Genomic DNA, 25,435 nt, shown 5'->3' on the forward strand with positions numbered 1-25,435 from the left:
GTCCTTGTACAAGTCCTTGTCCGAGCCTTTCCGGGTGCATTGTGCCAGGCGAGGGGGCCACACTACACCCCTGGGATGGGCCGTGTGTTACGGGGAAGCATACATGGTTAGAATGCTTTTAGCGACTCGTCGTGTGGCTGTTGCAAAGGAGATGTTGTGCGAGGCTGCCATGAACGACTGTGAGGATATCATCAGAGTGCTGCTTGCCACCGACCAAGTAACAGTCGACTGCAGGGACTCTCCAAAGAGGACGCCGCTGTCCTACGCCGTCGAACGTGGCCACGAGAGGATTGTGCAGCAGCTACTTGCGACAGGAAAAGCTGATGTCAATTTCATGGATTCACTTGGGGAGACACCACTGCATTATGCGGCTGGGCGGGGCTATGAAGGGGTTATGCAGCAGCTACTTGCGACAGGAAAAGCTAATGTCGACGCGAAGGATAGCGAGGGCAGCACAGCACTCGCGCTTGCCGCTCAGCGTGGTGAGGAGGGGGTGGTGAGGAAGTTGCTGGCTACAGGCAAGGTGGACGTGAATTCGATCGATCGTGACGGTGAGACGATTTTGGCCAAAGCAATTCAGGGGATGGATCATGGTACCATCGAGGCTCTGCTTGAAACTGGCCGCGTTATCATCACCCCGGACTGCTGGACATCCGCCCATTGGCGGCGTTACACATATTTCTGCAGGGACGATATTGATTGGATTACAGAGAAGTCGAATACCTATAAACCTGGGTAGAGACTGTACTCGGCGTGGAGCTCAGGACATAGTAGTGCATCGAAGATATAAATTGAATTCATTGTTGTCATTGAAACCCCGCAAGCTCGACCATAAAGCCATTAGAATACCTATGGTCTTCTGGCTTTGGCTCCGACATGAGGCAGTCCATCACCATGTTGCTATGGGCGACATAACGGTTACTCCCTCGATGGTTTCGGAGATAGCGATCTTTTCAATGGGCAAATTGCTGGCTGAGCATTGGTAAGATGGTTGTTGATGACGGCTGCATTGGCGGGCCCCCAGTTCGCATGCCCAGGCGCCTAGGTAGGTAGGTAGATGTGAGGTTGTGAGGGTGAGGTTTCCCGGTTCCACGTGATCTGAATCGGAGTACCCATCTTTGGCGTGCAGCCGCCTGGTGCCTGAGAAAGAGATGCTGGGATGCACTCAACATAGATATCATGATCCTCATTTGCCTCGGCTGCTCAAAGACTCTCGCTCATGCCTATCATCGCATCCTTCCTAGCCACACGCCTTCTGTTTATATCGGGGAGTTTGTGTGCATCAGACTTGCACAGACTCGACAGGTGAAAGAATGCAGTAATTTGGAAAGAACGGACGACACGATATTCATGGTCATAGGTACCTGACTCTCGAGACCAGTCTTTCTGGAAATTCAAGACCAAACATCATCAATTTCAGAGCGATCATCATCAACACTACACCAAACATCATCAACCATGGCTCCACCCAAGATCGAGTTCAGTTACTAGGACTTTCACGATGGTAAGTTGATCAGCGCCGTCATTGCTGTGTACCTGATGTTGAGTTGGCTAGCTCTCCAAGCTTTGGATGCCGAGATCGCCAAGTCAGAGGACCTAAAGGCAGACGCGCCTCTCAAGCTGGTGTCCTCGGGCGGATTCGTGGCCGTCGACATGCTAGGCACTCGCGAGATGACCACCGAGATCGACTACATCCTCAGCCCCGATTCTCCCGACCCCGGGAAGCTCAGGCGGGAGCTCTACAGAGCCATTGTACATATGGCCCAGAGCCATAACATCTCTCGAGGCTGGATAAGGAACATAGAGTCATTTGTACAGGGGGGTGACAACGAAAAGCAGCGTCTTATTCGTGATTCCATCTCGCAGGACATCGCTCTCTGGCGGGGAGCCAACCTGACTGTCTATGCTGTTGAGTGGCATTGGGCCCTGGCCCACAAGCTGAAGATGATGGAGAATGGGAGAGAGGCCGATACACGCGACGCAGTTGCCATCCTGAGCGAGCTGTACATGATCTGTCAGGGCCCTCTTCCCCGGAATATCATCCAGTCTTGGGACAACCTCGTCCACGCGCCCATCAAGGACTCGGCCATTGACGTTCTCGCTACCGCATTCCTTGCGCGATATGGATATGTCGGCGTCGATAAAGCTTAGGAGATTCCTTGACGATACATCATTTGTTTTCTTAGGAGTCTGTCCGAACAGCGTCGGCACAGGTGGACCACCAATGCTGGTCCTTCTCTTCAATGAGTGGGTTTGAATTTGGGCAGCCTCTCTTTCTCGATAGTAGCGCCACAGGCAATACTAGAGTTCCATTAAGCAAGCCTGACCCGATTGTGATTGGTGTACAGAGCCAAGACCATTGGTGAGATCCTTGGCTATGGACTGTAATACTTGCCGCGTATTTCGATGAATAGCATGACTCAGGAGCTTGGCATATTGTGCTTGATCGCGGAATAGGCGTGACTCGACTCCATGAGCTCTCCCATTGGTTTGCAAGTTGAATTGTTCTGAGTGTCGGTGCATAAATCTCTATTAACACCAAGGCGTCCTTGACATGTACGGAGATGGCTTGATAACATTATTCACACAGGGGCTTCTAGCCTTATAGAGATAATTGATTGGTTATGGACATCAATTAATACTTGGAGACTCTAGTTTGAAGCATTCGGCATTAATTCAACTCTTCAACAGGCAATGAAACCCTGGACTCCGCTTGAGCAGAAGACGCCGTGTATTCGGCCGAGAGATGAGCAGTCACTTTCATCTTTCATGACCGCAATTGCCGGCCGACTACCGACTAATGTGACATCAGAATCCAGGGTAGACATGGGGCTTTGGGTGAAAGATCGACACTTTGGAGGCATCGCTTGGAAGTGGAGTTGCAAATCCCGATGTTCGTTCCAGATCATCCAGAGACAATCTTGGCCATGATCAAACCCCATGACATGGGGGGTAAATGGGATGACTTAGAGTTATTCAGGTCAAGCTTAAACTTCAACCAGTAATCAGATCGGCCACAGTCAAACGCCCGTAACAGCTGGCACTCTGTCATTGTCCAGCCAGCCATAGACCTCCGGGGGGTCGTCCGATGGCTTGACCCTAGACCCCTGGGCAAAGGTCCATATTCCTTCCCCCAGACGACGAGAATGGGCTTGGCTGTTGATCCATGCTCGCGGGTTCCTGCGTGCGGGTTTCCATTGCAGACATGTGGACCTGAGACAGGAATGTTAATGGGGCGTCTAGACTGCCGAGCTTACCCAGACACAGAAGAAACGAGCCCAACTCTAACGAGAACCCTGACCTTGCTTCTTTTCCATTTCCGGTCACCCAAAATCTCCTACTGGCTCGAATCTGGGACTGAGTGTTCCTGGACCCTGACAGCTTTGTGAGAGGGCGTCATGATGGCGTACACCATACCGATCAATAGCGCGGCCACGATCCCACGAAGCCGGATCAACACGTTTGCCCATCAAACTACGCAACCTGAGGAATGCACCAGACCCCATCCTCCGAGCCGCACCCTACCCATTGGGGAGGAATCTTCCGTCGAGCTTGCGTACATGTCCGATAGAGTCTCGGGCCCCGCGTTGGCGTCTCCATTCTCAGACACCTTGTCTCTGCCCTTCCCGTGTGCAAATCCTCCGTCGGTGGTGGCGAGCTTCTCCGGTATTTGGGCTACGACGGGCGTTTTCTTGTCTTCCAAAGAGGCATGGCTTATGACGCCTCTTCAGGGTCTCGCCCGAGAACCTGGGTGAACGCAGACACTGTCTCTGATAGCAGTGATAGCTCCAACAGCTGTGTCTCAGCCTGTATATAACTCCTCGATAATGCTTCCCAACTGAGACTCTCTCTATCCAACTCACCCACACCTTCATTACCTCTCTTTCCTTCCTTTCTTCCCTTTCCTTCTCTTCAATCCTTACCATTCATTATGGTCAACTTCAAGAACTTCGCCATCGTGGCGACCACACTCCTTGGCTGCGTAGTAGCAGCTCCAGCTCCAGCTTCTTCCTCTTCCTCTTCTTCTTCTTCCACTGGCCCCAGCGATATCATTCCCGGCAGTTACATCATCACCCTGAAGCCCGAGATCAAGGTCGCCAAGGTCAAGGCCCACATCAAGTGGGTTAAGGACGTCCACAAGCGCAGTCTCCACAAGCGCGACGGCGACAACGGCATCGAGAAGACGTATGACAACGAGGCTGGCTTCCATGCCTACTCTGGTACTTTCGATGCCTCCACTATTAAAGAGATTAAGAAGAGCCCCGACGTGAGTGCGACAATGACCCAGTTCTGAGACAGTGACTAACATGCTTGCCAGGTCATCGCCGTTGAGCCTGATCGTCTCGTGAAGCTCACATGGAACCCCCAGGTCGGAGAGCCTAGCGAGAACAACCAATTCGGAGAGCGAGACCATGTTGAGGGCCATGAGGGTGAGGACGAGACCACCGAGGACACTCACCTCTCCAAGCGATCCGAGACCAACCAAAAGTCTGCTACTTGGGGTCTCGGAACCATCTCGCGCCGCGCCAAGGGCTCCAAGAACTATCTCTACGACTCTGACGCCGGTATCGAGTCCTACGCCTATCTCGTCGACAGCGGTGTCCGCGCCACTCATAAGGACTTTGGCGGCCGCGTCAAGCAGGTCTGGACTGCCTTCGGGAAGGACCACACTGATCGCCTGGGCCACGGCACTCACGTCGCGGGAACTATCGCCGGCAAGACCTACGGTGTCGCCAAGAAGGCTCAGGTCCTGGCCGTCAAGGTGTTCCAGGGCGAGTCTGCTGAGCTGTCTGTCATCCTCTCGGGCATCAACTGGGCCGTCAACGACGTCGTCACCAAGGGCCGACAGGAATTCGCCGTCATCAACCTGTCCCTGGGCATCGACGCCCCCTCGGCCGCTCTCAACAAGGTAGTCGAGAACGCCGTCAAGGCCGGGGTCATCACCGTCGTCGCCTCCGGAAACGCGGCCATGGACACGGCCCAGACCTCCCCCGGCTCCGTCGCCAACGCCATCACGGTCGGCGCCATCGACAGCAACTGGAAGGTTGCCAGCTTCTCCAACTATGGCAGCTTTGTCGACATCCTTGCCCCTGGTGTTGGTATCGTCTCTTGCTCGTGGAAGTCCGACACTGGCACTGCTATCGAGGACGGCACCTCCATGGCTGCTCCTCACGTTGCTGGCCTCGTCCTCTACGCTCAGTCCATCGAGGGCATCTTTGGCGTCACAGAGACTTCAAATTGGCTTAAGAAGGTTGCCACGTCTGGCAAGATCACTGGCAACCTCCGAGGCACGAAAAACTTGATCGCTAACAACAACAACTACCTCCAAAGGAAGATCAAGGTCTGAGGTAGTCCGCCGATAAGAGACGGCATCTAAGAGATAAAGGTGGAGGGGCACGGGCATACAGCAAGCATGCATAACAGGGTCATAGACGGGCGCAACGGGGTCATTTACTGCATTTTCTTTTTTCCTACTTTTTCTGGGTATTTCATTTTGGTCTCTCGTTTTCGGATCTGGGTCTTCAAATGTCCTTCACTTCACCATATACTTGAATCAATCAACGGGTGACTTGCATGAAACCATGCAACTTCAACGTCCTTATCTCTCCGTCCCTGCTCGTGAACATTGCCTCGAGGAATGTTACTGTTGGCCGTCATCTTGCCAATATTCGACATGCGCCTTGAATCCGTGCATTCGTTTAGCCAGCCACAGTTGCAACTTCTCAGCAACCACACCAGAGCATCAGCGTGTGTCCCAATGGGGCAGGTCAGGAGGAAATAAGGTGTGTTGAGGTGTGTTGCCTCCAAGCTTATCAGAGACAAGAAAGCCGGGGTAAAAAGGCCGCGCAACTGATAAAATTAACCCAGAAAACGTGGCCTCCCTCATGCCGCGGTGCACACTCTATCCGAGCATGCCGAGCCCCCATGGCAAGGGTCCATAAGTCTGGGCAAGATAAGAAGCAGCCTTGGCCCTCGATTTTCTGTCCCCCAAATACCCTCCAAAAGGAACTGCCGACTTGATCCTTCGAACGCCCTCTTATCTCTTGGAAGCGTCATGTCACGTCACAGCGAGTGCAACTATGTCGGTACTTTGCATGCTTGGCATCCGGGGTCGATTCAGCCAAGCTTCGCCCAGCTCCGAGCAGGGATCATAGCGACCAACTCTTGATCAAAAGCCAAGCCTTCGGCCACCAACTCGTTTTCTTGGCTCTTGATTCTACATCTCAGTTGTCACATTTGCACCCTTGATCGTCACTTCAAGCAAGCCATTCGTTCATCATCAATCAATGGGTTTGTCTTGTCATTCAGTTCCAACTACTCTGGTTGGTAATACGAAAAACGATTACGCTTCAACGCCGGGCATTACACTCCCCATACGTGGATATACACAATTCAAGTCATTTACATCTTAGACCTTGTTGGAGGCGTCCTTCTCATTCAGATCATCCTCACGGGACACCTCGTCAACCACCTCAGGGGGGTCCTCGATTCCGGTCATCTTGTAGACGATCATACCAGCAAAGAGATCGCCAGAGACGTTGACGGCCGTACGGAAACGGTCGAGGAACCAATCGATGGCCACGATGACGGCATACATGCCGGTCAGCTCGACGTTGACCGAGCGGGCAATCATGATGGAAAGGACCAGCGAGGCCGAGGGGATGGGGCTGACACCGATCGAGGCCAGCGTCGACAGCAGGGCCACGATGATGTAGTCAACAGGGCCCAGAGTGATGCCCTGAGTGGCAGCCAAGAATGTGACAGCTGCGGGGAGGTAGATGGCAGTACTATCATCCAGGTCAGTTTCTGTTTTGTGAGATGCAGAGTGCGTCGCAACTTACCCGTCCATGTTGATCAGGCAACCCAGGGGGCAGGAGAACTTGTAGATGGTGGCAGGGATGCCTCGCGCCTTGGCGCATCGAATCGTCACGGGCAGAGTGGCGGCAGACGAAGCAGAACCCCAGGCAGTTACCCAGGCAGGAGAGATCTTGATCCAGTACGAGTAGGCGTTCATCCTGGTAAAGGTGAAGAAGATGATGGGGACGATGACCAGAATGTGGATGAGCATGGTGGAGAGGGTACCGCCGATGAGGATACCCAGGTTCAGACCAATCTCGCCAATGTCGAGCTTCATCAGGTTGGGCAGGATCAGGAAGAAGACACCGATGGGGGCCATCTTGATGAGCCAGGTGATGATTTTGGTGATCATGCGCTCGATCTCCTCAGTGACGCGGATGATGGGGGACTGAGGGCTCTCGATGAGGTATCCCACAACGATGGCTGTGATGATGATGGCGAGCAGCTGGTCGTTGGCCATGGCACCCACGACGTTGGAGGGGATAAAAGACTGGAACATCTCAAGGACAACTTGGTGGATGGGTCGTTCCGAGGTGTCAACCGATGACTCCTCGTCGTCGTCCATCTTGAGAGAGTCCTCTCCAACCTCCTTGAACTGGTGGGCCCAGACCAGGCCCGTCATCAGGCATGAGAGGGTGATGGAGATGAGGGTGGTAATGATGTAGTATCCGACCACCCACTTGGCAAGCAGTGAACCGCCGCCGGACATTTCTCGAAGCCTCGTCACCGCGAGCAACATGGAACAGACGATCAGGGGAAGCACTATGGGGGTTGGTTAGTTGCTTGTCCCTTGAGAGCTAATGAGTGTAGGATCAATGAAACTTACCAACAGCCTTGAGAGATCGGAGCCAGAGGTCACCGGGGATGGAGATGATGACACGAGCAGCATCGGGGACCTTCTCGACCTGGGTGGTGACGACGAGACCGATGGCAATGGCAAGGAGAGCGGCGCTGATGATCTGAAGAGCCGATCCGGACTCTTTGATGCTGTACCACCAAGGCCTCTTGACCTCGTGCTCCTCAGTGTGGACGGCAGCGACGTCAGGGCCAGAGTTGGCCCCATCATCGGAGCTGTTCTTGTTTCTGTGCCACCATTGCTTCTTGGAGGATTGCTCCTCAGCAGCGACGGTTGGGTTGGAGTTGGTTCGCACCGGCTGGGTCTCCGTCCCGGAGATATCCTTGGACTCTGGGGCCGACATTGCAACGACAACTTGCTCGACTTGGGTGTAACTGACGAACGAGAACAGTTGACTGACTGAATGGACTGATAGGAGGTGGGAGAGCACACGAGAGGAGCAGACTCGAAGGGCTTCCCCGTCAAGCTTTATAGCCCATCCTGACCCCCTCTTCGCCAAGACGGCGAAGCTCTGTGGGAGCAGATGTTATGGGTCATCCAGAGACATTGGCATCCATGGCAAGGCAAGGACAGCAGAGAAACAACGGGGGGCGCACGCACGGGTGACGCGCCCAGTCGGCGGATCAGTCTCCAGAATGAGTAGCGATGCGACACAGCGGAAGAGCTTGGCTTGCTGGGAGGGGGAGGTACAGTGGTAGGTTACGAGATTTGTCTCGAGCGCCAAGGCGGACAAGCATCAGGCAAGCAGCAGTTCAGTCACGGTCAAGGGCTCTGGTGTAGGTCTGGCGTCTGGGCATGACGAACAAACGTTGGTCCGCCGGCTCGGGTAAGCCGAACCAGAGCTGCTCGTTGGCAGACCATGTGGAGAGCACCTGTTGATGAGACTCTGGATTTGCCCGAGGAGGCGACGATGCCAAGAGAAAAGGCGCGCAGACGAGTCGTTTGAGAGAGAGGGCCAAGACTCGAGGCAGCCATCCAGCCCATAGCATGTTGTACCTCGACCCCAAGCCAAGACGCCATGGACGGCCAAGTACCATGGATGATGGCGGAGAAGGAGGGAGGGACCAGGTCCCACATCGCAACAGCAGAGAGATAGGGAGGGACTGCACGGACGGGGGGATCCAGTATTCCTGTTTATCTGGCTGGGCATTCTTAGCATGCAGGAGAGAGCTGGTGAAGATGCAGTTGCAGTGCCGCGAATCTCTAGATGCTGCTGGCGCTGGCGCTTGTGCAGCCGCTGCCGCTGAGGCTAAGGCTGAGAGATAGATAGATAGACAAGAGCCCCCTCCGCCTGCTGGGCTGAACCAAGCTAGGGTCACAGAGGCCGGACTGTGTGTGTGTGCGAGCGGGTGGGAGGGCGCCTCGCCGTGAGGGAAATAACCATGGAAGGCCGGCAGATCTCAAGGTTAGGGGGCATCGACGGGAGACGCCACAGAGTCAGCGGTGGCGTGTTGGGTGCCGTGCCATTGGTCGGACCTGCCAAAACGAGGCCGCGCTGGTTGCTGCAACCAAAGCGGAAGCTGACTAACGGCATTGCTAGTCACTGACCTTATCCTCTCACCTTATCTCGACCGCCTTATTGCGACAGGACACACGACACACACAAACGGCAGTCATTGCAAAGAGCTTGTCAGTCAGTCTCACCACCCTGTGCCTCGTGCCACTTCCCAAGAACAGACGAAACCCCTGCGGACCCTTGAAGGATCTAGGACGTTCCTTCTGCTACGTAGCAGCTGGGTCGATCGATGGACGGATGCCAGTGTCTTCTATGCAGCACCCACATCCACATGGAAGTTTACCGTCAACGGCGGCGAGGCAAACCAGCGGTCGCCAGAAAGCCTGTGATGGCCATGCCTGCAATGCACCTCGTGCAAACGACGCCCGGGCAAGGGTCTCTCCCTCGAGTGGACCCGCCATCCATCGTTACCCCCTGGGGGTGGAACCCTTGGAAACCCTAACGAACCCCGGCATCATTTCCTCGCTCGCAACCGTCCACGGGGGTTGGACTTGAATGGGGGTCATTGCCTTTAATCGCGCTGTGATGGGGCCTGGTCAGGGACAGGGCATTGCTCTCATCCTCCCCGATTGGCACGGCGGCTAATCCTCACCTCGGGGTACGTATTCGTCTCTCTCTCACTCTCTCCCACATCGCGCTCCTGACCTTAACTTCGGGGACCCTCCGGTGCACACTGTGCTGCAAGTACTTACCCAGGAGAGCATCGCCAGCCGCAGGGTGGATGTCTTGTGGGTATCTCTTAAGTTGTACAATGCTTATGCGCCATTGACCTGTTTATTCGACATCACGAGTATTATTTGCCGCTCCATTGACAGTCCTGTCGGCCCGGGGCCGTGGGCTGTCTCGTTGTCTGGTGTCAGCTTTTCCATATTGACCGGCTTCAAATCTGGTTTTTGCCTCGAGCTACAGAGGATCCAACATGGGAATTGCAGGCGGGTGAGTCAAGTTGACGCCCGATGATGGAGGTGCCAGCGTCAGGAAATAACCGGGCATCGCGACGCCATCCCGTCACCTCTTACGGCTCAATGGCATTGGATGAACTGCGAAACGCCAAACGAACTGCTGCAGCTAAAATCGGCAGAGGCCTTCTCGCCTGCTCGACATCCAATGCAGACTAGGACATGCAGCCGTCGTCCGCAGACTAATAGGCTCTAGCAAGGGTAAGGAGCCGACTTCTAGCAGTTCTGGAACAGGCCCAGAAGAACGGTCGCGCCTTGTAATGACAACAAGGCGAAGTTGACTAGGGAATGTCAGCAAGCTTATGTTAAGCTTCGGAAATTCACCCTGGGGAATAATCGCCAGGATTGCCATATGCAATGCACCTCGTTCCGCGCTTGCTATTAAAAACGAGGGATATTCGGTTGTTGTCTTATTCCCCATCAGCCTATCCATCTACGGCTGAACGCCCGGATGATCCTGCGGCCAACGTCCATACGGAGGAGACCCTCCTGCACCAGTAAACGGCCCATTTCGCCATCGGGGCGGCCTGGCCTCTGCACCTTTAAACAGTCGACGCTCCCCGCCGAATACTGAGTTATTACGTTTTCGAATCCACCTCTGCCCGCTGAATAGAGTAAGTCAAGAAGCTCAGCCGGACTATACGCCCTGTTATCGTTTAACTTTCGAGTCCGTGTTGGCGCCTCGTCTCATCCTGCGGAGAAAGTATCCACGCTGTAATCTTGCCGACCTCAAATCGACTCGGAATGGGTCACTTATCTCGACAAGTCTGACCTCGATACCCTTGCAAACACCCAGGACACGCCGAGAGGAACTCATACAGCCGATCTATCTAGAGAGACAGAAGTAGCCATCTCATTTGTGGAGAGCCGGTAGCCTTGGCGGATGGAGATTGGAGCTGACCATGCCACAACAGGCAAGTGGAAAAGTCTTGGAAGCCGCATGGAAACTCTGAGAGGGGGGGAACGCCTCATGATTTGGAGTTGGGGTCTTGGTATTGGGGTCAGCTCTACGCGGTTGTCTCTTTGGAGGAGGTGATATCAACCATGTCAGCAAGGTTTGCAGTGACTTCTTGGGGATGCTCAAGGATTCCCAAAGGAATTCAAGGATTCACAAGACAATCCCAGCCCGCCTGTAACCGCCGCTGGCCCTTTCTGGCCCTTTCGCCCCTCCCCCAGACCAAGGCCAAGTCTCTATTATGCAATTGATTCGATCCCCCACAACCAACAGATGAGAACATCTTCTTCCCCCAGAGTTGGTACGTAATGGAATGATAAGACCTCCGCATTTGCGGGCGAGAAGGCCTGTTCCCAAGTACGCTCGGATGGTGAAGGGGGAAGCTGTTCGATTATTATCGCGATGGCTCTCGAGGCTCGCCTAATACCTGGACGATCGACCATTATAGGTGGCCCAAACATAGGTACTTGTGTGGGCATGGCATGTCTCGCGGCTGCGGCAGTCCGAATCCACCAGAAATGCCCGGTGAATGGGTCCTGGAGCCAGGCCCTGTCCGGCATCCTATTTCCCGCTCCGCTGGCCATGCTCTGTGTGCGTCCGAGGCGGAACCGTACCTAGGGATGCAATCACGCGTGCTGACTCGAGCTGTGGCACATTGCGATGGGGAAGACGCCATCGAGTGCGACGCACCACCTGATCCTGTCCCATTCGCCTGGTCGACCTAGCAGTTTCAGCCGGACCTGTTGGTCGGATCATGTTTTGTCAACTGGCTGGAGTCGACACTCTGGCTGACGAGTTCTGGAATACTTGGCTAAACTCAGGTAGTTTGGTTTCCGCTGTTTCGCCTTGACAAACTCTGGCTGATCTTTCCTGCTCAACCTCATGTTTCTGTTGCACATAATTATCAACAGAATACGGACTTGGGCCTCCGCTAAACAGCAAAGCGGTGCAGCTCCCTGTGCTGGATGGTTCATGCCGATCGGTTCGACAAGGCACCGAAATTGAGGCTCAAGCCCGTGTCAAGTTCGGCGGGATTCCGCTCCCTGGCATCGGTATTGCCTACATGCGGATGCGACTCTGTTGTTTGTTGATCGAATTTCGGCAGCACAAGGACAATGCGTGCAACGTTGGTTTGCGGGAATTCATTCGGGCGCATGATGCATGAATCACTGCGACAAGGACGCTCTTATACGGTTACGAATTGATTCGGGTGCCGTCGTGTAGGCACCTTTGAGTCTTTTGCCTTGTCATGGTGAGACTCGCTACAATTGCGGTCTGTGTCCATGAAATACCATCACCTTGATGAGACCCTCTCGCACGTGATGCACACCTCACTACTCCCGCCCCGCCCCGCCCCGACGAGGAGGATGGCTCCCGCTCGCTCATGCTATCAACAGGTCATGATCAAGTTGAGGAATGACTCCATGTTAAGGCCCTCACGACCCCTCAGATGGCAACCCCTCACATGCATCTACTTACCAGGTCACTACCAACAATGAACCATGGCCAGATGTCATCTTGGCATTCTTCTCGGCTTCCGTCACCCGCCACTCTTATCTGGAAGCATCCGTCTTGGCTGAGAGATGTGCATTTGATGACCAACAGGACCGCACAAAGAGCGCAAAAAAGCATCATGACAGCTCCAGATTTGCGAGATTTGTGCGGATTTTGATCACGAATGCCAGATGTTAGATATTCGCCTCTGGAAGCTGCTGGAGGGAGGAAGGAACTCTCGGCTATCCATCTACACCATTTAATTCCAACCATCACTTGTTTTCTGCCCTGAAAAGACCATCTCGTCGCTCTTCGCTCAGTATCGTAGAGCAGGTGAATCATCCTTACTAGCATTTTTACAACACGCTTGAACCAATCACATTCAGAGCTTCCATCGCAACAACATAGCAACCTCTCAGGTGTGAGAGACATCAACAAAGATGGCGCCTACAGACGTTGTCACGACCTCCTATTTACTGGGCAACCTTCACTGCCCGTCATGTGTCACATTGATCCGTTCACTCCTCCACGAAACATACGGCGACAATGTGCTCTGGGTATCTCCAAACCTCGTCACCTCGGTGGTGACGGTCGAACACAAGGACAACACTCCAGCTTCGGTACGCAACATGGAAAAGACCCTCGAAGATGTCGGCTTCGAGGTGTGTGGCGTAAACACCACTGCGAGCTCCTCCATTGATCTATACCGCACATCCCAAGTTGATCTTGGCGAGAGCAGCCGCGCCATGGAGCATCCCAACGGGTTCATCGACTCCTTCTTCCAGCTCTGGCGTCCTAAGCCATCGCCTTCAGCTGCAGAGGCGGCTCGGGCAGCTCACCTCGAGAACTGCGAAGCATGCAGATCCGAAGCAATCGGCCAAGATGTGGAACACTACGAAAAGGGGAAACTGATTCGCATCTCCTCAAAGACATCCGATACTTCCACAAAACACTCCTCCTTGCCTTATCCTCTTCAAAAAGTGGTCACGGACACGGCTCCCTCTTCGCTGTGGCGAGTGACTCTCTCAGTCGGCGGCATGACCTGCGCTGTCTGTGTCAACACCATCACCGAGGAGATCCAAAAGTACCCCTGGATCTCAAAGGTTGTTGTCAACTTGGTATCCAACAGTGCTACCATCGATTACACTGATGGCGACCGGACGCAAGACATCGTCGACGCCATCGAAGACCTGGGATACGACGCTGCAATCGATCAAGTTGTCAACCTCGATGAGCAGAAGCAATCCGCAGACGAACGCGAGGTCGAGATTCGTGTCGACGGCATCTTTTGCTCGAGGTGCCCAGATCGAATTATCACAACCCTAAAGGGTCTTGCGCCAGACCGACTCCAGATTTACCAGGAACCTAGCGTTAAGAACCCCATTGTCAGGCTTCGATATACCCCCAAGGCGCCAGAGTTCACGGTGAGACACATTCTCCAAGCCATTGAGGCAGCGGATGAGGCTCTCAAAGCTTCCATCTACCACCCCCCTACCCTCGAGGAGCGGTCCAGGGCAATCAGAGCCAAGCATCAGCGCGCTCTGTTGTACCGTGAAATCCTTACCATCATCTTTGCCATACCTACCTTCATTCTGGGTATCGTCTACATGAGCCTCCTGCCCAACTCGAACCACGGGAAAATGTACCTTATGAAACCGTGGACCTCTGGACTCAGCCGCCTTGATATCGCCCTGTTCATCCTTGCCACACCAGTCTACTTTTTCGCCGCCGATGTCTTCCATGTTAGGGCCATCAAGGAGGTGCGAACCATGTGGCGCTCGGGTAGCCGCATGCCTGTGATACAGCGCTTCTATCGATTCGGCAGCATGAACATGCTTGTTTCTCTAGGAACCAGCATAGCCTACTTCTCTTCGGTGGCACAGATGATTGCTGCGGCTACCACGAGCAGACACCACCAAGGTTCCGGTGCCGAGATGTACTTTGACTCGGTTGTCTTTCTGACTATCTTCCTTCTCGCGGGCAGACTCATCGAGGGATACAGCAAATCCAAGACTGGTGACGCGGTAGAGATGCTAGGCAAACTTCGTCCAACAACAGCCCTTCTTGTTGAGAAGGACAAGGCCGGAATTCAGACGACTACAACCATCCCTGTCGACCAACTTGACACTGGCGATATCATTCGCATCCCTCACGGCGCATCCCCAGCTGCGGATGGCATCATCGTCACAGGAGAGACCAACTTTGATGAGTCGAGTCTCACTGGCGAGTCACGCCTTATCAAGAAGGCGGAAGGAGATCAGGTCTTTGCTGGAACTATCAACAAGTCGTCTGCCATCACTGTGCGTGTCACTGGCACCTCGGGGAAGTCCATGTTGGATCAGATTGTTCAGGTTGTTCGAGAAGGCCAAACCAAGCGAGCACCCATTGAGCAGATCGCCGACCTCCTGACCACCTACTTTGTTCCTGTCATCACACTGATTGCCATCCTCACCTGGGTGACCTGGATGATTGTCGGTTTCTCGAATGCCGTCCCAGACCACAAGGCAGAATCCTCAGGCGGCTGGGTTGTCTTTGCCCTCCAGTTTGCCATTGCTGTCTTCGTCGTCGCTTGCCCCTGTGGACTGGCCCTAGCAGCTCCGACAGCCATCTTTGTAGGCGGTGGAATCGCGGCTAAGCACGGTATCCTTGCCAAAGGCGGTGGTGAGGCGTTTGAGAAGGCGAGCAAGATTGATTGCGTCGTGTTTGATAAGACGGGTACCCTCACTGAGGGGGGAGAGCCACAGATCACCGACGCTGCCGTCTTCCCAGATGGTTCGGCCGACGAGAAGGAACGAGGAGCTCTGATGTCGGCTCTCAAGGCCGTCGAGGAGAGCAGCAGCCATCCAATTGCCAAGGCCATCGTTTCGTTCTGCGATGCCGACACCCAGGCTGCCGATGTTGAGGGCCTGGAGGAGCTGCCTGGAAGGGGCATGAAGGCCTCGTACAAAGGCACCGACAACCAGCAATGTGACATTATCGTCGGGAATGAGCTCCTCATGCAAGATTTCTCCGTGGTTATCTCGGGCCGTGTTTCTTCGCTCCTCCAGACCTGGAAGACCGAGGCCAAGTCTGTCGCCCTCGTCGCCACCAAGCCCTCGGCCTGTGACACCTGGACCCTCGTCGCGGCGCTCTCCATCTCCGACCCGATCCGTCGTGAAGCCGTCGCGGTGATCCGGGCCCTGACGGCGCGCGGAACCCAGGTCTGGATGCTCTCCGGTGACAACGCAACTACCGCCCGCGCGGTGGCGCAGCGCGTAGGGATCCCAGCCTCCAACGTGTTCGCAGAGGTGCTCCCGTCAGACAAGGCGGCCAAGATAGCATCGCTCCAAGCCTCTCTCCACGCACGCGGCTCGACGACGCGGCGGGCCATGATCGCCATGGTGGGCGACGGCATCAACGACTCCCCCGCGCTCACAACTGCCGATGTGGGCATCGCCATCGGGTCCGGCAGCGACGTGGCCATCAGCAGCGCCGCCTTTGTGCTCGCGACGTCTCATCTCGCAGCCGTCGTCACGCTCCTCAACCTCAGCCGTGCCGTGTTCCGACGTATCCGCGTCAACTTTGCCTGGGCCGTCGTGTACAACATGATTGCGGTGCCCGTCGCCGCCGGCTGCCTGTACCCCATCACGACGGGGGACGGGAGTCACATCAAGTTGGACCCTGTGTGGGCGGCGCTGGCGATGGCCCTTTCAAGCATCAGCGTTGTGTTGAGCAGTTTGAGTCTTCGGACGGGGATTCCAGGGGTTGGATTTCGGCATCGGGAGGTTGAAGTTGATGAGTGAGCGATGATGATGATGCAACATGCAGCAGGCATTTTCTAGTGTAATAAGCCCTTAATTATAATTGAATAATCAGGCCCCCAAAGAAGAGATAGATACCCCGGGGCCTTCCCCTGTCAATCAAAATGCACAGCTTACTGTTGTTTCTCCAAGATGCGTGCGTGATACGACCGTTGAAGAAACGCCATGCAGTCACCAAGATATATCCCGATACAGCCAATAGCTGAAATCTCGCAATCGCCAACAGCACCAACAAAGATGTTTGCCGTGTAAGCACACACCCCTTCTTCAAGCGTGATGCCCAGCCTCAATCCTTCCTTCGGTCCCGAGCGCACCATTTCACCAGTGAGAAGGTCAAGTAAGCCCATGATCCATCGCCCGAGAGATCCGCCTGCATCATCAGCGAAAAATGCACGACCGACCCAACTTTAGTTCACAGCCACGACACCTGTTATTTTTTTCGCATTTTCCCCTCACGCCAGGCATAAACAAAACATTCGACAATACTTGCCCATTTTAATCATGATAAAAATCATACAATTGTAAATAACCTGATTACAAAGTACAGTAGCTGAAATGACTTTTTATGCTTCTAAAAAAAGACTATCGAAACGCGAAACGAAACGCACCTAGTTCATGCCCAAGAACTCGTATCAAATAGATGGAACCACCTTTCTTTCTATCGACAGTTTGTTGTTGGATGTTACCCACCACCCTCCACATCCCGTATTCTCTAAACAAGATCGCAAAGTAAATACGCCACGCAATACGCAACCCGTACACGTTATCCCGTACCCGCAGGTTCCGCAATCTTTGCCCCCTTCCTCGCGCAGAATTGATTATTTGTCCCTTTGTAGATATTATTTTCGACTCACCATGACTCTTTTTTCCTTCTATTCCCTGTTTTCCCGACGGCGCGGGTTAATTCCAATTCAAGCCTCATTCTGCTTACTGCGTAGCGTAGCGTAGGTACACCGTCGGACTCTGACTTGTCCGAACACGGGCGGCGGGCAACCCCCCCTGGCCGTTAACGGCGCCGCTGACTCATTCGTTGATTGGTCGTAGGGCTGCCTTAAATAGCGGGTCCCTCAAGGGTCCAAAGGTCAGCCTACCAAATTTGGCAATTGGCTGAAAGGGGAAAAAGCAGATCACATGGGCTTAGATCTCGCATCCATGGCAACAGCCAACAGCCAACAGTCATGAGGGCAGACCGCCAGGCAGTGAGGAAGGCTGATCTTGTCTGTGAATTGATTCACAAGAGTCAAAATCTAATTGATTGAAGATTGCGGGTCACACACAAGGCAGAAGAGGAGGCATTGTTTGTAGTTCATCGAGGCTCTAGTCCTCTCTTTGTATTGGATCAGTGACGGAAACGTAATCTAACTGCACCGCCCAGTGTCTGTCTGGTTGATTCCCAATGATTAACTCCACAGCCCAAACCTGTTGAAACGTGGCAGTGTATAACCCATTCCCATCCTATATGCCACCACCCATGGAGCGTGATACCAAAGCGGCCGTCAAATAACACTTGTGATCGGATGTCAAAAGTCCAAATCCTGCCAATGCCAAATACTCCCACCCTGTAATGCACACGCCCCCCGATCACCAGGGGGGCTGCCGTCTCGATTCGATTGATGTGAATCCCAACGCCTGTAGCTGAACACCAAAACAATAATAAAAAAAACAAGCAGAGTCGGCGAAACAAAGAAAAACTGCCGGGGAGATGAGTGCCGAAGAGTCATCAATCCCGTGGTGTATCTGGTTTTCTAAAAAGCAGATGTGAAAAAGCAAACCGACGCCATGCCAAGCTTCTTCTTTTTCAATGCGGAAATGTGTCGTCATGCCGAAAAAACTGATCCCGTGAACGCCAGGGGTATGCATTAAGTTATGAATGTCGAACAGGTCAGGTCTAGTCAGATGGTTCATCGCACAGCGACGCTGCCACCGAGGAGACGACCCCACATGCCTCGCCTGGGACGCTGCTGCTGCTGCTGCTGCTTCTTGGAGGTGGCGTCCTGCATCTGGTACTGCTGGTGGTACTCGTCGGCGGTGATCTCATAAGGAAGCATGCGGCTGCTGGCCATGTGGGCCTTGGGGTAGTCAACATCGGGGACGATCTGGACAGGCGAGTCGTAGAGGCTGCCCTGCTGCGACTCATAGTAGTAGTAAGGCTCAGGCTCCGAAGGCTCGAGAGGGGTTGTAGCCTGCGAGTAGGCAGCGCGTCCAGAGGAGACCGATGAGGCGTAGGAGCTGGTAGAGCTGCTGTAGCTGAGGCCAGGAGGAGAGATGGAGCCGCTCATGTTGCGAATGTGCTGCTCGGGAGTAGCACCGCGAGATCGGGAGTGGCCTCGAGAAGAAGGAGGGCTGGGGTATCGGGCGCAGGCAGCAGAGAGCTCCTTCTGGCGTCGCTTCTCCTCGCGGTGTCGCATCTTGCGGGCATGTCGCTCGGCGATCTTGTGGCGGAGGGGCTCGAGGAAGTCGTCGAGGTCGCGGTAGAGGTCCTCCTCAGTAATGCGCAGGTCCCACTCGAGAAGGAAGAGAAGCTGCTTCTCCATGAGGTTGACCTCAGTGCGGCTGAAGCCAAAGTTGTAGCACTCAGTGGTGATGTGGCTGTAGTTGGCCCAGTGCTTGTTCTTGGGCGAGCTGTCGTTGAGGTACTTGGCGGCGAGGATGAGAGCAGCGAGGAAGATTCGGTGGGCGGTACATCGCAGGCCGCGGGCCATGGGCTGAAGCTTGGACTTGAGGCGGCCAAGGTAGACGAGGGTCGACATGAGGGTGGGGACCTGGACGTTGGAAGAGACGACGAGCTGAGTGATGAACTCCTCAAGAGTAGGAAGGCCACCATCTTCGGATCGAACGGTCCGGGGCTCGGGGCTCCGGGGAGGAGTCGGGAGGTTATGTCGGGGGTCGACGGGAGCGGGAGGCATGAGGGTCGAGTCGCAGGCAATGACGTGGTGGGCGGCTTCGGCAAGATAGGCGATCATGTCGCGACCCACAGGCTGGTAGACGAACTGCTCGAGAGCAATCTTGTTGAGCTCCTCCATGGTGAGGTACCGTGTTGATGAAGAGTCCATGTTGTGTGTGGATGTGTGGGTTGAGGAGACAGGAGGAGGATGTGGTCGAGTATTATACACGGGAAGGGCCCGCGTGTAAGTGAGTGAGTAGAGGAAAGGTGGGGATGGAGGGTGTAGAGGTAGAGGGTATCAAGAGGATTAGGCCCAAGAAAGGATTGGATGGCCTTTAATCCAAAAGAGACAGAAGAGCAGATGATGGGTATCAGTGACTGAGGCACAAGAAGAAAAGTGCCAGGGGTGAGGGATGCGTGAGGCTTGATATATCAACCAGCAAGAGACAGATGGCTCATGTGAGGGTTGGGGCGTTTCTGGCTTCGTAACAAGTGACGTTTTGGGGTGGAGGGGAGTGTCCGGGGCGTGCGTGTGGATGGCGGCGCAGTGAAGGGGGTGTGGAACACTGGGGGACAGGGGTGGGGAGGCTGACAGGGGTCACCAGCAGTACAGGGGTCAACTCTGGAAAAGGCCGTCCTTAGGTCAGGTCGACGGGATGGGCCAGTGCAAGCCAAGAGCTGGGTCTGTAGGGTCTGTAGGGTCTGTAGGGCTTGGAGAGGGTCTGGTCGGCGGTCTGGCCGATTTGACGGGTCGTGACTGGGTGCAGTCAAAGAGAAGGAAGCAAAAGCTAGAGGCCACGAGAGAGGAGAGTAGAGAGTGGCAAAAGCACCAGACAGGCGGCGTCTATGTCGGTGGCTTGGTTGTCGCCGGGGTTAGATGGATGTTCCAGTATCCTTGTTCCTGCCTTGCTCTGCACTGCGTTGCAGATGCGGCGGTGGTAGGATCAAAATGAGAATGTCTCTGCTTTTGGCGGCAAAGTCGGCGGTTTCGGTCGCTGCTTTGGCCGGTGTCTCGCTCGGTTTCGCGAAGCGCCCGCGAAGCCGAATCAGAAAAAATAGAAGCGGAAGTAGCGAGATGCGAACAATAGGCAAGAATTAATTGTTTGATTAGAATGCCAAACAATTAATCAATTACCCGCAGAGTGAAGCCGAGTCCAGTCCAGAACCAGTAGAGCGACGGATAGAGCACCTTCTTTTTCCGTATAGGTACTGACAGAGTTGATGCCCACTGGAGTTTGCAGTGAACAGAACGGCGATCCGATCTCTCTCGGCAGGTCCAGATTCTTGCCAGTGGTCGAGGCCTTGAGGCTTGGCGCTTTACTCGCAACGGGTCGGTGATGCGCGAGGGGAATGGATGTGTGAAAGGCACCTTTCCAAAGACGAAAAGGTCTGGCGCGGGAAATAAAACAACAAAAGCTTTTTAGACTTTTATCGCTCTCGATTGTTGCGTTTAGCTTTGCGCACTGGCTCGCAGGATTGATGTGTGATGGATTGTCAAAGCCCAGAGCTGCGGGGGAGGCGTTTGTTAGGCTGAGATCTTTGACGGAGAGACAGACACAGGAATGGTGGTTAAAGTGAATGGGATGGGGAGGGAAAGGATTTGAAATAGATGGGTGCGGCTGGTGTTGATGCTTATGAGGCTGGTGTTTTGGTGTTGTTCGGTTGAATGCAGATGAGAACAAATGCCAAACAGCTGCGAACAAGACTGGATATTTAACCAAAAAATCTTTCAATCAAGACCAGCTTGACAAGGGAAGCAATATTGATTCTTGGTCAAATTGGCTCAACCTTGAATGCGGGGGTGAATGATCAAAATCGGAATTCGAGATTGCATACAAAGGGAGAGACAAGAAGAAGGGCACCCTCAATAGTATTGAAGGGTTTGGCCTTTTTCGGGTTTGGTGACCGGCACCAAGAAGCGATGAACAGCGCGAGGGAGAAAGAAAGCGAAATGACTGAGACGTGGAAATCGTCAAGACGGCGTGTTCTTGTTGATGAACACGTTATTTGATCCAGAAGGGAGAGCGTAAAGAAGGCTGGTGACGACGGATTTGTCTGTGTCTGATTGTTCTGTGGTACCTGCCAGAGGTATGCGGGATGTGTCGAAACGTGGCAACGGACGAGGGGAAAATTGAAACAATTCGGAAAGAAATATAGACACGGCACAAGAATAGAATTCCAGTCCAGACCAGAGAGCAAAGAAAGAAAGGAAACGAGGATTGTCGAGATGGGATGAATGATGAGAAGGGGGAGAAACAGGTCATGAAACGACGTCGTCTTAATACTCGTCAACTATTCGTATGAGATTCCCATTCTACTCCAGAATTGATCCCCCCTTGTCAGCTATACTGCGCCTAGATCCGCTAATACTACACTGAACGAAAAGCCCTACGCAGCAAGGATTTGAGAGTCTACTGGATCCATTGGCTCCGGGGGACACTGGATCCTCATATCCTTTTACCAGCTGCGAATGGAACGACAGCTGAAGCCTGGACATGAGCCTGAACATGTCTGCTCCAACCAGCCGCGGCCACGGACGAGATACGATAAAAGGCGACGGCCAACCAAGATGCAATACTGCCCATGTCCATCAAACAGCAAGACCCCAGCTGTCGGCTTGACTGGTTCGGGGGAGCGTTTGACAGGCAGCTGGAGGAGATGGAGGGCTAATGGGGTGCTCTAATTGGCTCGTGGCCGACGCCTTGGGCAATTCTCAAACGCACCAGCAGAGCGGCCCCCGTTGCAGCCAGCCATTGCCATCCGTCTCCGTCTTTTGTAGGTGCCGCTCGATTGGCTGGTTCTCCATACTTTGAAACCGCGCTGTCTGATACAAGAGACGCTCACGACCAATCGTGACGCCTCGGTGGCCAATTTTCAAGACTTGGAGGCGATGACACTTGCCAGTTTTGTTTCTTGTTGATCAAATTTGTCCGTCTCGTCTTTTTTTGATCTGCGGACAAGTCTAGAAACTAAAAGACCCTGCGTCGCGGATCCAGGAGAACGGAATCCTTTGGAACCGGATTAAACTTCAAACATGAATGCTCCCTCAAGTTTGTTTCCAACTTACCTACGCAAATCCATTTCTTAAGCGCTGCTCGTTTGGGGAGCAGAGATCACCCGCTTGGACCATCATGTAGGCAAGGGGACGGACGGGCGGCATCGACGCCTAAAAAAGAAGCAATCTGTAAAGCCATGCGCATTGAGCATAAACAACGATGCCCGTTTCATGGGCCGTCAGGTTCACTTTGGGCTGTCCTGTCCCTTTCTTACTGGTGCACAAGTCATCAAAGCACAGACGTACTGCTCGCTCGCCTGAAGCCCTTGCACAAGATGGGCTCCCTCGACGCTGCATCTTGCATGTTGATCGCATACACAGACACAGACACAGACACGCGTTTCACGCAGGGGTTGCATTAGAGGCCGACAATACGTGGCTGGCTCTGTGATCATCGGCAAGACCCTTTCTTTGCTGTACCCTCGAGAGTGCAGATCAGATGTTTAAAGGGCAATGGGGTGATCATCATCGGGCACTCTTTGGGTTCCTCATGAGCTACCCTACGGTACAACATAAGAAAAAACATTCTTTAAATAATGACTCTCAAGACGTTTCTACACGCCAAGCCAGAGCTGACTTGCGACAAATTTGCCAAACGATGATCCATTCATTCAGGGGGGTTTAAAAAAAAATCCGACGGCCTCCTGCTTGTTTTTGCGGTTACACCGCATCATCTGAAGCGAAGCCAAGATGGAGAGACAAACGCCAGCGGTTTCTCATCCCGTCTTTTTTAGTTGACAGCCCACACCTTTTCTCAAGGTTGCACAATAAAAGACCAACGCCCACGTTTTAGGTCAGCAGTAGTAGCAGATGCAACCACCGGGTTGATATTACTCTAGATCAAAGGAAACCATTGTTACGCATGCCTTTCACAAACACCGAAGCCTTTCTCACCATCTCGTCGCTTAAACATCAGCCCCTCTCCCCCCTGTGGCGGTAGCCTCAACCCCCTCGGCGCCCGTCAGAACCGAGCCCTTGGGTTCAAAAGAGAACAGGGACGAGACTTTGTAGCGGATGCGGACTGGAGGGGGCGCTCGCTTGTCGTTCATCCCTCTCCGAGTCACATTCCTCATCCCCCCCGGTGCCTGTGCTCTATATCACTCTCCAGGTCCGAACCCGTTCGGCGATTGCAGCCACCGAGGTTTCTCGTAGATAGAGTGTGCAGCCTCAGAAAAAATCAGATCATGGCAAGGTTCAGGGCCAAAAAGTCACACACTTGGGGAGTTTGCATCGTGTGTGAACGGTCAGGGAACGGGTATGTGGAGTTTTCCCTCAAACTTGATCGGATGGCCCGTGGAGCAAGTATCGTATCGAAAGGGATCAAGCCCACCAAGAGCCTCGACATCTGATTACCAAATCAGGCCTATAAACGTCCTCTCTTGGACCATGGATCCTGCAGGTCATACATCCGGGATCCGGCGGCGAACCCGTCAGAGGGCCTCCCGCTTCCTCTCTCATGCAGACAGACAAGAGAGACAGGCGACGCAATAGTCGAGTCGAGTCGAGTCGCAGGGCTCGAGGCTCTCTACAACGGCTGGATACAACGCATCCCTTACTGATGCGTGGAATTTGGAGCCCTTCTCCTGCAGATTGTCACCGCCTCCAACCTCCTCGACACCATCAGACCCCTTAGCCCTCCCCCACGATCTACGCCGTTTCACCCTTCTTCTATCCGGACTATCGCAAGACGGAAGGAGAGAGAGCTCCTCAACACAAACACCTCCCGTCCTGTCTCAGTCTCGACAATAGCCCCGTAGATAGCCCCGTCCAACCCATCCGAAACCCTACGTACGCCCCCTGCTTTTTCCTGGGGCGAGGGACAAAAAAGCCACCCCTGCACAACACACACACACAAGAGAAGACGCCATGCAGCCAGCACACCCAGTTCCGTCGTCGGCAGACGCCACTAGCTCCCTCGGGAACAGCCCGTTCGAGGAATGCAAAGCGGGGGGAGCGCAGGTCTCCAAGCACAAGACGTCTCAAGCGAAGGGAGGGGACACAATAGCCTGCCAAGAGATGGCATTTATCTATTATAGCGAGAGGAAGCTATTGACCGGGTTCCCAAGGGCAACCAAGAAAGTGATATAACTCAGAATACAAGGAAAACCTTGATTGATCGGGAGGGCGATCGAAAATGGCTGGAATCTGCGTGCCATAGCCAGCCCGGACCCTTGCGCTAGACCTGGGCAACGCCCAATGACCCGCGAAGCTGGGATCCCTCGAGCGGGCCGCCCTCGTTGAGATGCAGGCCGGGCGAGCAAGGATTGCCTCTTTTTTAACTCCGGGTTTGGCAGCCAGCAGCAGCAAAGAGGGTCGGCCTAGACTCCTCGCCCTCTGGTTGGTCCCGAGGAGCCTCGGACGGACGAGCCACGATTCTCGACCCGTGAGCTGATGGGACGGTTAAGGCTGTTCGATTTACTTCAAGGCTATTGGCGATCCCAGCGACCCTGCAGAGGTCATCCGAGAATACCTCACCACAAGAACATGGTCTGATTGAGTTTTTTAACATGATTTACAGAAATGTGACTTTGGAAAAGCTCGACTGTTTCCAAAACATGGCATCACACCAAGAGGCGATAAAAAATTCTCACCGCCGTTGATCTTGGTGTTGTCATGAATCACGACAACCACTGACAGCGCAGTCCCATCCATCCCATGGAGGAGATATTCCCCTGACCCCTGACCCCTGAGCCAGTCACGACAGGCCAGTAGCATCTCCATCGTCGTTTGACTCGACCTTTCCTTTTTTCCCCTCCACCATCAACGAGAGGACAGCAGCACACCCCCTCTCTTCTTCAGATCCCCATCTGATTCTGTCAAGTCTAGGCTCTGATTGGCCAGCCCCGCCTTTCCTAACCCGGCGCACGCCATCCCTGACGCCTGCATGCCAACCCTCGGACGCGTGGCTCTGACTCGCTGCAAGTTTTTTAGCTGCAAGCAGAAGCAAGGTAATCTTTGAGCTGGCCGGTTGTGGCTGGGTATGGCTGTCAAAATAAGCGTTGCAGGCAGCAGAGATAAATGGCTGGTGCCTTGATCTGCATTAAAGTCAGTACCCCTA

At 54.0% G+C, this 25,435-nt stretch overlaps 5 protein-coding genes across 5 annotated transcripts; 3 read left to right on the forward strand and 2 right to left on the reverse strand.

Moving 5' to 3' along the window:
• Positions 1-1,458: 1,458 nt before the first annotated feature.
• Positions 1,459-2,151, forward strand: LRP88_05301 (uncharacterized protein; the record flags this gene model as incomplete). Its single annotated transcript, XM_083241858.1, has 2 exons — positions 1,459-1,483; positions 1,556-2,151. The coding sequence occupies 2 exons, from the start codon at positions 1,459-1,461 to the stop codon at positions 2,149-2,151; spliced, it is 621 nt and encodes a 206-aa protein (XP_083103006.1).
• Positions 2,152-3,931: 1,780 nt separating this feature from the next.
• On the forward strand, positions 3,932-5,347 carry LRP88_05302 (peptidase S8/S53 domain-containing protein; the record flags this gene model as incomplete). The annotated part of the gene is made up of 2 exons (XM_083241859.1): positions 3,932-4,267; positions 4,319-5,347. 2 exons carry the CDS (start codon positions 3,932-3,934, stop codon positions 5,345-5,347), a joined length of 1,365 nt encoding a protein of 454 aa, XP_083103007.1.
• A 1,062-nt stretch (positions 5,348-6,409) lies between these two features.
• Positions 6,410-8,057, reverse strand: LRP88_05303 (Sodium:dicarboxylate symporter; the record flags this gene model as incomplete). The annotated part of the gene is made up of 3 exons (XM_083241860.1): positions 6,410-6,788; positions 6,843-7,620; positions 7,685-8,057. The coding sequence occupies 3 exons, from the start codon at positions 8,055-8,057 to the stop codon at positions 6,410-6,412; spliced, it is 1,530 nt and encodes a 509-aa protein (XP_083103008.1).
• A 5,021-nt stretch (positions 8,058-13,078) lies between these two features.
• Positions 13,079-16,420, forward strand: LRP88_05304 (E1-E2 ATPase-domain-containing protein; the record flags this gene model as incomplete). Its single annotated transcript, XM_083241861.1, has 1 exon — positions 13,079-16,420. One exon carries the CDS (start codon positions 13,079-13,081, stop codon positions 16,418-16,420), a length of 3,342 nt encoding a protein of 1,113 aa, XP_083103009.1.
• Positions 16,421-18,339: 1,919 nt separating this feature from the next.
• On the reverse strand, positions 18,340-19,491 carry LRP88_05305 (cyclin family protein; the record flags this gene model as incomplete). The annotated part of the gene is made up of 1 exon (XM_083241862.1): positions 18,340-19,491. The coding sequence occupies one exon, from the start codon at positions 19,489-19,491 to the stop codon at positions 18,340-18,342; it is 1,152 nt and encodes a 383-aa protein (XP_083103010.1).
• Positions 19,492-25,435: the final 5,944 nt, after the last annotated feature.

This window comes from Fusarium phalaenopsidis, assembly GCF_050370095.1.
Source record: "Fusarium phalaenopsidis strain FUZ10S chromosome Unknown contig_32292, whole genome shotgun sequence".
NCBI lineage: Eukaryota > Fungi > Ascomycota > Sordariomycetes > Hypocreales > Nectriaceae > Fusarium > Fusarium phalaenopsidis.